Here is a 14,624-nt window from a genome sequence, read left to right on the forward strand (position 1 = left end):
CTCTTCACGGAGGAACGACACAGGACCCTGCGCTCTTCTTTTGTCTGCTTGGCCCTTCCCGGGTTTGCTGCTGGTCCTTCCCGGGTTGACTGCCGATCCTTCCACCTCCGTGGAAGGGCGGCTCCCCCTGCCACTTTCCCCACTTCCGCCGGGGGAGCGGCACACCGCCGGCCGGCTCTCTCGGGGGCTGCTCAGATGTTCCTCAGGTGTTCCCCTTAGATGTTCGTGGTGCATGTTGTCTCTCTCCTCCTTTATAGTCCTCTTCCACCAATCCCAACTCTGCTACCCACACGCCGAGTACGCTACTCTCCTCCAATCAGGAGCAAGATCAGCTCCTGCAGGTTATTGGTCGAACTGGAGGCAGCTGTGTAGAAGTTGTTTACTTCTCTCCCAGCGCCATATTGTGGGAGAGCAGATGCATAGAATAAGTCTTAATTCCAGTAATTTAGTCTAGTCCGAGTTGCTCCCCACACTTGAGGGTTCCTTGTGACTTTCATTCTTCCTTGGTCATGCAGGAAGACCCCGTTTCCCAGCTTCTTTTTCATCTAGGTAGGACCCAGCTCCTGGAGCTCCCTTTTCTCAGTCTCCTCTCATGTTTCTGCAGGGTGCAGAGGGCTAGGGGAGAACACCAAGGCCGTAGGGCACACTGAGCACACGGGGCTTATTGAACACTTTGTTCAGGAGTAGTCCTGCGCATTGTTGAGGTTTAGCAGCACACCTGGCCTCTGCCTACTGGGTGCTGCTACCACAGTCTCAGTCGTGACAACCAAAAGTGTCTTGAGACTTCGCCGAATCTCCCATGGGGGACAAAACTGCCTCTGTTGAGAATCATCGTCCTAGAAGCTGGGTCCTGGACACATCCTCTTTATAACACTTGACCTGCTGACCACAGTTCATGCCCTCAGAGCCTTTGATTAAAGCGGTCTTTGATGTTTGTACCTGCCCAGACTTCCCCCAACATGAGCAATCTTGACAGGAGCAAAAGAGGAACAGGTCCCTGCTTCCCTCCTCTGCCCTCATTTCCCTCTGCCTTGAATATCAATAGGGGTAACAGCACTGCAAAGTGTTTGCTGCCTTGCTTTGAAATCAGGCATTAGGCTTTAAGGCTGATCCATCACAGACTGGCTGTGTGTTCTTGTTAAGTTTCTTAACCTATGAAACTTAGTATTTAGTAATTATATGTTTTTTGCATGGTGGTTGTGAGGAATAAGTGACATACTGTATGTGAAGCATGGTTTTAGAACATAAATGTTTAATGAATGTTCATTGAATTGTATCTGTTAAGTTACACTTATGCAATACTTTGAATTATTAGGAAAAAACAAGGTCACAGTACCAAGTTGGTGAGGAATGGGACTTGTGAATTTTTTTTTTTTTTTTGACAGGCAGAGTTAGACAGAGAGAGAGACAGAGAGAAAGGTCTTCCTTTTGCCGTTGTTCACCCCCCAAATGGCTGCTGTGGCCGGCACGTTGTGCCGATCTGAAGCCAGGAGCCAGGAGCTTCCTCCTGGTCTCCCATGCGGGTGCAGGGCCCAAGCACTTGGGCCATCCTCCACTGCCTTCTCGGGCCACAGCAGAGAGCTGGACTGGAAGAGGAGCAACCGGGACTAGAACCCGGGGTGCCAGCGCTGCAAGCGGAGGAGGATTAGCCTAGTGAGCCGGCACTGGCTAGGACTTGTGAATTTTAAGCACATTATGTCAGCAAGAGCCTGTGAACTTCAGTTGTGATCTCAGTGTTAGCGAGTCATTCCAGTTGTAAATAAAAGCATGATGTCTCCTGTTGAACTTGCTGTTGTGTTTCTGTGGTTTGCTAACAGAATGTGGTTAATATTTACAAGGGTAAGTTGTAATGGCAGTAAGGAGTGCTTGTTATGATTCTCTGTATTGTGGAGTGTGTTAGGTCAGCCAGGGGGAATCATCCCAGTATCTGCTCTCTCTGGAGAATGGGGGAAATATCAGGCAGGAAAAAACAGTCTGAGAATCACAGGTCTCCTTCTTTATAGGACCTAATTCTGAGTACAACATAGGAGCTTTTAGAAATATTTGATGTGAAAATAACTTATCACCTGAAGTGGTAACATTATCCAAGACAAATTATATGTCAAAGCACCAGATCTCAGAGCATGCTTTTAGGTTAAATCATTGTTAATTTACTTGTTTTCAGCCTAGTATGCTTGGCAACTTTCCTGGCCCTTTTGAAGAGGAAATGAAGGGAATCGCAGATGTTACTGGTATACCTTTAGGTAACGTTCACTTTGTAGCATTTAAAAACTTCAATAAAGTACTTTAAAATATTTTGATTGAGGCATGATATAAATGTAGTAAACTGTATAGATCTTAAGTATACAGATCAATGAACTTGTGTTTTGACTGCATACGTGCATGCAGTCACCACTCAGATCAAGATGTGGGACGTTCCAGCACCCCTGAGTGCTCCATGCCCTTCACTGTCTCCTTAAGTAACCACTAGTCTGACCTGCTCATAGATCAGCTTTGTCTCTTCATGGCTTATAAATTGAACTATTGTGTATAGTTTCTTGTGTTTATTTTTACAGGTAGTAAGCTGTTGTATGAGTAGGAAATTTAGGTTGGATATTAAGAATAAAGCAGTTATATGAACATTCTTGTATTGCCTTTTTTAAAAAGATTTATTTATTTATTTATTTGAAAGTCTGAGTTACACAGAAAGAGAAGGAGAGGCAGAGAGAAAGAGAGATTTTCCATCCAATAGTTCACTCCCCAATTGGTTGCAACGGCTAGAGCTGCATCAGTCTGAAGCCAGGAGCCAGGAGATTCTTCCGGGTCTCCCACGTGGGTGCAGGGGCCCAAGGACCACTGCTTTCCCAGGCCACAGCAGAGAGCTGGATCAGAAGTGGAACAGCTGGAACTCGAACCGGCACCCATATGGGATGCCAGCACTGCAGGTGGCTTTACCCACTATGCCACAGAGCTGGCCTAACTGACTTTTTTTTTTTTAACAGGAGGTTTTTTGGGGGACTTTTAAAAAAATTAATTCATTTGTTTGAAAGGCAGAGTGATAGAGAGGAAGAGACAGATCTTTCATTTGCTCATTGACTCCTCAAATGCCCACAACATCCTGGGTGGGCCAGGCTAAAGGCAGGAACCAGAAACTCCATCCAGGTCTCCCACATGTGTGACGTGGACCCAGGCACTTCGGCAGTCATCCAGTCATCCACTGCCTTCCCAGCCGCATTAGTGGGAGGGTGGATCAGAAGCAAGGAAGCCTGGACTTGAACCAGCATTCAGAAATGCAGTGTGGGCCCCCTCCCATTGTGCTACAACACCTGCCCCTGTGTCCTTTGATGAGCATGTGCACACTTTTTTTTTTTTTTTTTTGATATTGAGTATATTGAGTAGGAACTGAACTGTTGGGTACCAGGGTAGCTGTATATTAATGCACCTGCTTTCCAGGTGCATTAACAGAAAGCTAGATCAGAAAGAGAGCAGCCCAAACCGGAGCCAGCATTCTGATACAGGCTAACACATATGGTGGCTTGCCTTGCTGTGCCATAAAACCAACCCTTTGAAATAGATTTTGTGTATGTTAAGGATCAAAGTTTTTTTTCATTTGGTACCTCCAGTTGACTAGACATCTATTAAAAAGACTATTCTTCTCTCAGTAAATTACAATGGTATCTTTGATATAATTCAGATTATTGTAAACAGCTGTTTCTGATTGGGAACTATATTAAGTTGCATTGATCTCTTTGCCTTTCCTTATATCAATACCATGCTACCTTAATTATTATAACTATTTTATGTTAGGAATGCTAGCAAATCAATACTAAATGTAAATATCAGGAGCAAAATGGGTTAACAGATGATTTATAATAAGAGTGGAATTTAACCAAAATGGAAATAAACATTGGATTGTGCTGAAAAGCACGGTAAGCTTAGCGTGTTGACATTAAATGGGACAGTGATCAAGTGTGCTGTGTATCTTTGAATTAAATGCTAAATAGTAGTATATAGTTTTAGAAAAATATTCAAGAAATAAGATATTCTACAATGGATTTTCTTGGCAGCTCTGCAGTAATTATTAATGGTTCTTAAATTTCCTTTCTTACCTTAAAAATGTTAGTCACACCTAAAAATTTTTTCTGGACAAAGTGCATTTTCAGCACACAGCCAAGAACTAGATGGATTATATTGTCATGTTTGTGCTCCCCAAAGAAAACGTAAAATGAAGCACGATGGACCTTATTTTGTAGCACATTCCAGCTTGCCCAGATGTTCATCACACCAGGTAGCTGCCTCCTTGAGGATCTGTGTTGTCTTCAGACTCGAGCGTAGGCAGTGGGGGACACTGCCCCTTGGCCAGCTGCTCAGGCACATTCAGACTGCACATTCTAACACAACGAAGAGTTAAACTTCTTCAGTTTCCTCATACGGTTATAATTCAGTCTGTTAACAAAAATTCTTTCTTTCCTCACAGGAGAGATTATTTCATTCAACATTTTTTATGAATTTTTTACCATGTGTACTTCAATCATAACAGAAGACAAAAAAGGTAAATATGTATTGAGGAAGAGTAGGCCAAGAAAAATCTTTTTTTATTTGGTTTGGTTTGGTTATTTTTTTTTTAAGATTTATTTATTTATTTGAAAGTCAGAGTTAACACGGGGGGGTGGGGGCGGTGTCTTTCGTCCGATGGTTCACTCCCAGATGGCTGCAATGACCAGCACTGCACCGATCTGAAGCCAGGAGCCAGGAGCTTCTTCCCGGTCTCCCACGTGGGTACAGGGCCCCAAGGGCTTGGGCCATCTTCTACTGCTTTCCCGGGCCATAGCAGAGCAGCCAGGTCTCAAACCAGCGCCCATGTGGTATACCGGCACTTCAAGCAAGGGCATTAACTCACTGCACCACAGCACCTGCCCCAGTTTGGTTATCTTAAAGACATAATTACAAAGAGAGAGAGAGAGAGATCTTCCATCCACTGGTCCACTTCCCAAATGGCCACAATGGTCAGGGCTGGAGCTAGGGGCTTCTTCCAGATCTCCCATGTGTGTGCAGGGGCCCAAGCACTTGGGCCATCTTCTACTGCTTTCCCAGGCCATCAGCAGGGAACTGGATTGGAAATGGAGCATCTTAACCTGCTAAGCCACTGGCTCTGAGAACAATCTTCTAAGAAATTACTGGAATTAGAACTTCTGTGTAAATGTGGTATATGTTGTATGTTTATTTATCTTGGCAAATTTTTTATCAGAGCATTGAAAACTGTCCTTATTTAATACTATAATATATCTATTAAAGTTTAATTAGGATGCAAATAACTTGGAAGAAGTATTTCAGGACAAGAAACATTCTTTTTTTTTTTTTTTAAGATTGATTTATTTGAAAGTCAGAATTACACAGAGATAAAAGGAGAGAGAGAGAGAGGTCTTCCATTTGCTGGTTCACTCCCCAATTGGTAGCATCAGCTGGAGCTGCGCCAATCTGAAACCAGGAGCCAGGAACTTCTTCCAGGTTTCCCACGTGGGTGCAAGGGCCCAAGGTCCTGGGCCATCTTCTGCTGCTTTCCCAGGCCATAGCAGAGAGCTGGATCAGAAGCACAGTAGCTGAGACTTGAACTGGTGCCCACATGGGATGCCAGCACTGCAGGCGGCAGCTTTCGGCTTTACCTGCCAAGCCACAGCACTGGCCCCAAGAAACATTCTTAACTTTCATCAGTCAGCTAATCCCATCTGTGTGATTTCCTAGAAGTGCTTCCTTATCTTCATATTTGTAAAGGTGTATGTTTTTCTTGAGACCTGGAACAAACATTCTCCCATTGTATTAGCCTCACTTTCCTTTATTTCTCCTGGCTGGTTCCCAAAGTACAAAATACAAGATGACTTCCCGTGATTCACCCTGACTTTTGACCTATACTGTGGTATGTTCTGCTTGCACCTCTGATCCCTTGACATTTCCAGCTGGAGGTGACAGTCTCTGAAGGGAAGCATTGTTCAGTCACATTAGTTGAGCCCCACATGTCTATGTCCTGGCAGAACCACATCATAGTGGACCAAAGAATAACCAGTGATCCTTTTCCCTTATTCTGATCTTACCTTGAACCCTGTGCTTTCAGAATTAATGGGAATATGTAGCAAATGTGATGATGACAGCAGTTTGATCTTAAGACTTATGATCTCAGACTGCTTCTTAATTCTTATTAGATGAAGCAGTTATAAAAATAAATTAACCAAAATTAAGTTTCTAGCAGTGACTTAGAATCAGTTATACTATCTCAATTGCTGCTGCAAGTCCCTTCTGCTTACTTTTAAATAGGTCATCTACTGCATGGGAGAAACATGGATTTTGGAATATTTCTTGGGTAAGTAAAGAACACAATATACATCATTCCTTTGAAAGAGTAGATCGTGTTAAATGGATGAAAAGTTAAGTACCGAGTCATGGCCACAATATGACCAGAAGTAAAGATAACTGAATTCTTGCGTTTTGAGATGAGATAGGCCCACTTACTCTGTTATTTGAGTTTGTGTCTGAGAAATGACACCTAGTCAACAAATTTAGGGCGTGTTTGATGGCCACAGAAGCACATCTGTAGTTCATGTATTGCTTAGAAGGAAGAGTAGCATTGTATTGTATGTATGTCTTAACATTTCTTAAAAAAAAAAAAATAACGGTTTTGTACTTAGAGACTAACATTTGATTCTGGAGCTTGTTACTCATAGTCTCTGTGATCCTGGGAGCTCACTCAACTTTTGTGGCCTCAGTTTTATCCTCTGGAAAACTGGAGATAAAAGCAGCCCCTCTTGGGAAGGTGTTAGCACATCCTAATAGGATTGATCATTAGAGATCAGATAAAGTGATCTTCAGTGGTTATCTGCTGATAAGTCTGGCTCTCTTTCTCAGCCACGTTCATCATCAGGCTCATCCTTGTTCTTAACTGTTACTGAAATTTGTCTTTTGTAGGTGGAATGTAAATAATAATACCTGGACTGTAACTGAGGATCTAAAACCTTTAACAGTAAATTTGGACTTCCAAAGAAACAATAAAACTGTCTTCAAGGCTTCAAGCTTTGCTGGCTATGTGGGCATGTTAACAGGATTCAAACCAGTAAGGAATCTCTTATTACATGATTTTACAGGTAGCTTTCTGTCCTGTTTTTACTCTCTGTGAAGGGTGCAGTCTAAGAAAATGGGAGCCTAATAGAAATATGAAGCCACAGTGCGTCCGTTGTACTTCTTGTCACTTGCATAGGTATGTGATCACGTGGTAGAGAAGAGTAGAAAGAAAATAAAGGCTTCTTAGCCAGTGAAAGAGCATGCAGCCCGGTGTCCAGGGCTGAGAGTCAAAATTTGGGATCTGACTTGGGTCTGCAGTTTACTTAGACAAGTGAATCCTTCTCTGCTCTTCAATTTCTTGTCCAAAAAATATGGTCTACTTACCTCACATACCAGATGTAAAAAATGACTTGAACTTTTTAAGAGGCCTTGTTAATTTTTTTAAAAGATTTATTTATTTATTTGAAAGTCAGAGTTACACAGAGAGAGGAGAGGCAGAGAGAGAGAGAGGTCTTCCATCCGATGGTTCACTCCCCAGATGGCCTCAACGGCGGGAGCTGCACTAACAGAAGCCAGGAGCCAGGAGCTTCTTCCGGGTCTCCCACATGGGTGCAGGGGCCCAAGGACTTGGGCCATCTTCTACTGCTTTCCCAGGCTACAGCAGAGAGCTGGATCAAAAGTGGAGCAGCCGGGTCTTGAACCAACACCCATATGGGATGCTGGCACTGTAGGCCAGGGCGTTAACCCACTACACCACAGCGCCAGCCCCTGAGGCCTTGTTAGTTTAAACTATTACTATCATGTTGTTGTTGTTGTTGTTGTTTTAAGATTTATTTATTTTGAAGGCAGAGCAACAGGGAGACAGAAAGAGACAAAGTAAGGGAGAGATCTTTCATCTACTAATTGACTCCCCAAATGCAATGGCCACAATAAGTGAGGGCAAGGCCAGGCTGAAGTCAAGAGCCAGGAACTGCTTCTGGGTCTCCCACATGGATGGGAAGAGCCCAAGCACTAGAGAGCTCCCAGGACTAGAATTGACACTCCACCCGGTGTTTCAAGTGACAGCTTAACCTGCTGTGCCACAATGTGGGCCCAATTTAGATTTTTCTTTGGCTTTCCCTCCGACCCAACCCAGACCTTTATGTGCTGCTATAAAGCAAAGTGATAGGGCCTTAAAGAGATTGACTGAAGATTTTGACTTCATCGCTTTGTCTTTTTTTTTTTTTTTCAGGGACTGTTTAGTCTTACACTGAATGAGCGTTTCAGTATAAATGGTGGTTACCTGGGTGAGTAGCGTGTAACTGAAATGGGAATTTCACAGCTGTTTTAGGAGGAAGACTGGACTGTGCCTCCTGGATAAGGTGCTGCGCCACTGTGTGTGCTTGCTCTTTTCCAGGTGTCTTAGAATGGATTTTGGGAAAGAAAGATGCCATGTGGATCGGGTTTATCACTAGATCAGTTCTGGAAAACAGCACAAGGTAAAGTGATTGGCTGCTGTATGATCACATATTTAGCATATTTTAAAGTACATCAAAATACAAGGTATCTCCTAAATTGCAGTGTACCTTCTCCTTCTTTGAGGAACTACTGTAGAATTTCTTTTGTTGTGTGTTCTTATAGCAAGGAAATGAATTGAACTATCTAAAAATGTACAAGGAAATGAATTATTTAAACAGTACTTGCGATAATGATACAATGAAGAATATTTATGAATCTTTTTGTTTAAAAAGGAAATCACTCACACACCAAAGAAAAGCTGTACCATAACATCACCATTTAAATGATGATACCTGTTAATCTATAAGTTATACTCTGCCCCAGCACAGAAATCCTGCAATAGCAAAATTACCATTCCTTCAGCCAACACTGCATCTGAATGACTTCAGATGTGTGGGCGTCGATCCTATCTCTCCTACTTTCCAAGGAATAATATTAGGTTGTCTTCTTGGATAATCCATTCCAGTTTTTAATAGCCCTCATTTTCAAGAAGTTTACCTTCTATTCCCAAAGTCTGATGTACTGTATAGTACTGTTTCCCTGTGTTGTGAGGTTGAGTGACTTAAGGGTGGAGGATGATGCCTTGAGGCCCATTTGTCTCTCTTTCAGAGAAGAGGGACCTTCTGCTGTTCCCATCTCTGATCTCTGCGTCACACCGCTTGGGAGGGATCACTCCTCCTGCAGCCATTTGCTCACTGGCTGTCTTTAAAGACCAAATGTTCCTCAGATACTTGTTTTCCCTTAGTTTCCATAGATCCAGAACAGTTCCAAGTCATCTAAAAATAATTTCTTCCTAAAAAAACATGTTTCTATGTAGTTATGAAGAAGCCAAGAATATACTGACCAAGACCAAACTATTGGCTCCAGCGTACTTTATCCTGGGAGGCAACCGGTCTGGGGAGGGTTGTGTGATCACCCGGGAAAGAAAAGACGCTCTGGATGTTTATGAGTAAGTAGACTTGTTAAAGCAAAGTAAACAGGGGGACTTGGGGTACTCGGTGTACTGGTTGAAATACCACTTGTATTGCCCACATCCCACATTAGAGTCACTGTGTTCAAGTCCCAGCTCTACTCTCAATTCTGGCATCCTGCTAATATATATCCTGGGAGGTAGCAGACGATGGCCCAAGTCATCTTGGGTCCCTACTATCCATGTGGAAGACCCAGATTGAGTTCCAGGCTCCCTATTGTGGCCTGGCCCCCTGTCCCAGGCTGTTGTGGGCATTGGAAAGTGAACCAGTGATGAAAATCTCTGTCTCTCGCTCATTCAAATAAATAAAATTACAAATAAATTTATCTTTGAAAGTAGAAGCCGAAACATAGACTGATGTACAGATTTAAGGCGTGAAATCTAAAAGGAAGTCTCTCCTTTTGTATCCAGATTGGCTGCTAAGCAGGGGAGATGGTATGTGGTGGAAACAAATTATGATCGTTGGAAAAACCCCCTCTTCCTTGATGATCGCAGAACACCTGCCAAGATGTGTCTAAACCGCACAACCCAAGAGGTAACATTTGCAGTGTCGTACATAGGAACTGTCACCATTAAAGGTGATCTTAGTTGGGGCTGGCACTGTGGCATAGTAGGCTAAGCTTCCACCTGCCACGCCAACATCCCATATGGCACAGGTTCACAGGTTCGTGTCCCGGCTGCTCATCTTCCCTTCCAGCTCTCTGCTAATGACCTGGGAAAGCAGAAGATGGCCCAAGTGCCTGGGTCCCTGCATCCACATGGGAGACCTGGAAGATGCTCCTGGCTTCAGAGCCAGCCGTTGCGGCCATTTGGGGATTGAACCAGCAGATGGAAGACCTTTTCCTCAGTCTCTACCTCTCTGTGTCTATAACTCTACCTCTCAGATAAATAAATAAATCTTTATACTAAAAAAAAAATATACATCAGGAAAAAAAAAAGATGATGGTCTTAGTTCTGGCATTGCTCTTTGCTCTTTAGAGATTTTACAAGCATTTTATGAACCTGGCATTCTTCAGTATCCCCAGACAATCCCCACTAGGTTTGTTTTTTTTTTTTTTTTTTTTTTTTTAATTTAAAAACAAAAATTTGGGGCCGGCGCCCGTGGCTCACTTGGCTAATCCTCCACCTGCGGCACCAGCACCCTGGGTTCTAGTCCCGGTTGGGACACCGGGTACTAGTCCCGGTTGCTTCTCTTCCAGTCCAGCTCTCTGCTGTGGCCCGGGAGTGCAGTGGAGGATGGCTCAGCTCCTTGGGCCCTGCACCTGCGTGGGAGACCAGGGGGAAGCTCCTGGCTCCTGGCTTCGGATCGGCACAGTGCGCCAGTCGTAGCGGCCATTAAGGGAGTGAACCAATGGAAGGAAGACCTGTCTCTCTGTCTCTCTCACTGTCTATAACTGTCTATCTGTCTCTCTAACTCTGCCTGTCAAAAACAAAAAAGAACAAAAATTTGCAATAGCTTCCCTTTCTTATTCTAATGCTGGGTGCCTCTCTGTGCAGTTGTGCAGTTGAATAGCAAACAGGTAATAAAAAGAGGGAAGGAAGAGAGAAAAGGGACAATAATACACAGGAATGGTTCCCTGCAGCAGGGAGCCCACAGGGAGCCTTCTAAGAGCACTGGTGGGGGAGGGGAGAGGGACTGAAGAGTGCCCTTTTGTGTGGATAAATGCTGCTGACATAGGTGTTGCACTTACTGAACAAAACAATTTTTATGTTTTAGAATATCTCATTTGCAGCCTTATATGATGTCCTGTCAACAAAACCTGTCCTCAACAAGGTACTGTAAAATATTTACATCAGTTTGTTTATTTAGGGAGCAAATTTAGTCCTGTGTGGTATGTTCCCCTGTTATCTTGGATCAGTCTTGAGCACAGAATTTTTATTCAACTAAAGATTGCTTTTTTAAAAAAGGTCTTCCTGTGGCTAAACCATAAAGTTTGGAGTTTTGACAGGGAAGAGTTCTGTTTCCAGCCTTACTCGAGTGGCATTTTGATTAAGTCTGGCATTTAACTCTTGAGCTTTCAAAAGGTCTCATACCATACTCAAAGGCTAACACCTAAAACTCAGAAAAATAAAGTCTGCAATCCATTTTCAGACGGAGATCTGTGACTTGGGAGGTCAGGGTTCCCTTCAACTTCCTCGCATCCTGTTTTTTGTTTTTCTCACACTGTAGCTGAGAAGTGCAAATTGCAGTCCTGCTGTTTGCCAGTAGTCATTCTTCCTGTGTTCCGGATAGACTCCTCCTAACTTACCCCTTGTGTCCCTTCTCTTCTTTTTCTTGAACCTTTTCCCTCGCTCTCCCTAAAACGCATGCGCGTCCACTACATCTGCCCGAACAAATCATGTTCCTTAGCGCAGTGACCCTGCCCTACTTCTCTTGTTGCCCACACCATCTTCCTGTGAGCTCACAGATGGTGCACGGTTGGTGATTCCACCGTCTGTGTGACCCCAGTGTGGGTGTAGGCGCATGCTTTGTGAGCCCTATGCCTGCAGAGTGCCCCACTGTCTTAGAAATACTTGGAGGCTAAAGATAGCCACACGTGTGGGACTCCTGGACACTGTTAGACCTGGGAATGGTTCACTGAGTCTTAGAGCACCAGCCATGGAGCAGTGAACTGCTCAGGAGTAAGCTCTTGTCAGGGCTGGAGAATCCCCCTGAGCTTGTTTCTATTCCTGACCTGGAACCATGGTTCTAATGAAGTTGGTTGCTTTAATTAATATATTAGTATTATTAATAGCTTATTATTATAAATGTATTACATATTATGTTAGTATATAATTGTTCTGTGTTTGTTGTTTAAGTAACTTCATAAAACAAATCCTGCAAGTACAGAAAATGTTAATACTTGTCAGAACACCTTAAGATTGAAAATATCCTTAAAAGAAAAAAATTAATTTTTCTTTCAGCTGACAGTATTCACAACCTTGATGGATGTTACCAGAGGTCGTTATGAAACTTACCTGCGGGACTGCCCAGACCCTTGCATAGGTTGGTGAGCACGCAAGGGGCCGACAGACCATGCTCTGAGACGTGAGGCTGAGATCACAAGCGTGCCTGGGCAGCGTCCCATCTCCTTCCAGGGCCTGAGTCTCAGGTCAGGTTCCCTGAAGTCATGAGCTTGTCTTCTCAAGTGGTTTACAACTTCTGCACTGTTTTTGCCAGATCAGTTGATTTCTTCTTATGAACAGGTAAAACAATCTTCTAGAAATTTGATGCCTTCCATTTTACTTTGACATTTGGAGATGGGCCATTAAACCCTGTGAGACCCATCTCCACGGAATAATCCAGGGTTGTCTAGGTGTCTGCTGTAGAACACCTGCAGGTGGAATGTGTGAGTAAACAGCCCACGTGATTCAGTTTTTCACTTCTACTCTTGTAGATGGATGCTTTCCTAAGTACCAGTCTTAGCCTGCTGCTCCTAACCACTGTTAAAGTTACTCTGCTATTAGTGACAGCAATATAATTTTACCACATTTGACTGGGGGATGAAACATTCAACTGTGTGTTTCTTTTAATGGTCAATAAATGGGCCTCTGACTGTGTAAGTGGTACTTCTGGAAGGTTCATGAAGTAAGCACTGTGCAAGGCAGTCTTTTACACAAAGTACCACAGTGTTCCCTTTAGCATAATTATTCTACCTCCCAGTGACTTTAAAAATTGAGTCCTTGATTCTATGAATTAATAAGTAAACTTGTCTACAACCTATATAAAATAGGAGGTGAACTCATTAAATTCTCATAAGTATCATCTATCTAATAAATAAATTTTTAGTTTTTACTTCTGATTAACATGTATTTTTTTAAAAAATTTATAGAACAGTTGTTAAAAATGTTTTACAGAAATCAATCTACTTATGAAAAACACTAATGAGACCTGTTAATCTGTCTAACCTTTACAATTAACTGTGAAATATGTGCCATTTGTGCAAGATTGTGTCCATATCATTTTGTATGATCTCAGCTGTATCCTGGTACTCAATAAACAGCCACTGGAAACAGTGTCAGTCAGCGGTCATGCATGCTGATTGGGTGTGTGCAGTTGTGTTGGTTTGAGGGTGCGGGGTTGTTATGGAGAAATACAAGCTGAACATAGTATCTGAGTTAAATAGCAGGAGTTATGTAAGTAGGTTATTAAATATGTGACTAAATGGTCACAGTCTTGCATGACTAATACTTACCAACTCTTTTTTTTTTTTTTTAAGATTTATTTATTTATCTGAAAGGCAGAGTTACAGAGAGAAGGAGAAACAGAGAGAAAGGGATCTTCCATCCATTGATTGATTCCCCAAATGGCTGCAATAGCCATGGCTGGACCAGGCCAAAGCCAGGAGCTTCTTCCAGGTCTCCCACGTGGATGGCAGGGGCCTAAACACTTGGGCCATCTTCTGCTGCTTTCCCAGGCCATTAGCACACAGCTGGATCAGAAGTAGAGCAGCCTGGACTTGAACCAGCGCCCATATGAGATGCCAACACTGCAGGCCACAGCTTTAACCCACTGGGCCACGGCTCTGGGCCCTCCTTCCCACCTGTTAGCTAGCATTAGCCTGGTTTGCAGGTGTCCAAAGACAGAGTCCTCCCCCACCAAGATAGGATAGGCTTCCATAAAACTTTATGAATGCATTTCCAGCATCACTCAAGTAAAACAAGAGGAATTACAAGATAATTTTGTTCTGTGTTTTTTGTTTGTTTGTTTGTTTTCAAAGACAAAATTACAAAGAGAGGTAGAGCCAGAGAGAGAGGGAGAGAGAGAGGTTCTCCATTCCATTGGTTCACTCCCCAAATGACCCAATGGCCAGAGCTGAGCTGATCCAAAGCCAGGAGCTTCTTCCAGGTCTCCCATGCAGGTGCAGGGGCCCAAGGACTTGGGCCATCTTCTACCGCTTTCCCAGGCCATAGCAGAGAGCTGGATCAGAAGTGGAGCAGCCAAGACTCGAACCGGCGCCCATACAGGATACCGGCGCTGCAGGCTGGGGCTTTACCCCACTGCGCCACAGCACGGGCCCCAGAGAATTTGTTTTCAAATAGGATCCCATTAATGAAACAAACCTTTTCTTCAGATTTTGTCTCTTTTATAAAAATGAAGGCAAACGATATATTTTTCTTAATGTCATAGTCTATGATGTGCATGGTG

At 43.3% G+C, this 14,624-nt stretch overlaps 1 protein-coding gene across 1 annotated transcript in view; it reads left to right on the forward strand.

Annotated features, from left to right (window-relative positions):
- The window catches only part of ASAH1 (N-acylsphingosine amidohydrolase 1), a 35,697-nt gene extending 22,200 nt beyond the window's left edge, over positions 1–13,497 (forward strand). Inside the window, exons 5-14 of the mRNA XM_008250904.5 lie at positions 2,165–2,243; positions 4,457–4,531; positions 6,289–6,334; positions 6,937–7,081; positions 8,261–8,315; positions 8,426–8,507; positions 9,344–9,475; positions 9,908–10,031; positions 11,214–11,270; positions 12,401–13,497. Coding sequence (XP_008249126.3) covers positions 2,165–2,243; positions 4,457–4,531; positions 6,289–6,334; positions 6,937–7,081; positions 8,261–8,315; positions 8,426–8,507; positions 9,344–9,475; positions 9,908–10,031; positions 11,214–11,270; positions 12,401–12,490 — 885 coding nt within the window. The 3' untranslated portion in view covers positions 12,491–13,497. The remainder of the gene's footprint in view (positions 1–2,164; positions 2,244–4,456; positions 4,532–6,288; positions 6,335–6,936; positions 7,082–8,260; positions 8,316–8,425; positions 8,508–9,343; positions 9,476–9,907; positions 10,032–11,213; positions 11,271–12,400) is intronic.
- Positions 13,498–14,624: the final 1,127 nt, after the last annotated feature.

This window comes from Oryctolagus cuniculus, chromosome 2 (assembly GCF_051225735.1).
Source record: "Oryctolagus cuniculus isolate XC-2025 breed Fujian yellow rabbit chromosome 2, ASM5122573v1, whole genome shotgun sequence".
NCBI classification, from domain to species: domain Eukaryota; kingdom Metazoa; phylum Chordata; class Mammalia; order Lagomorpha; family Leporidae; genus Oryctolagus; species Oryctolagus cuniculus.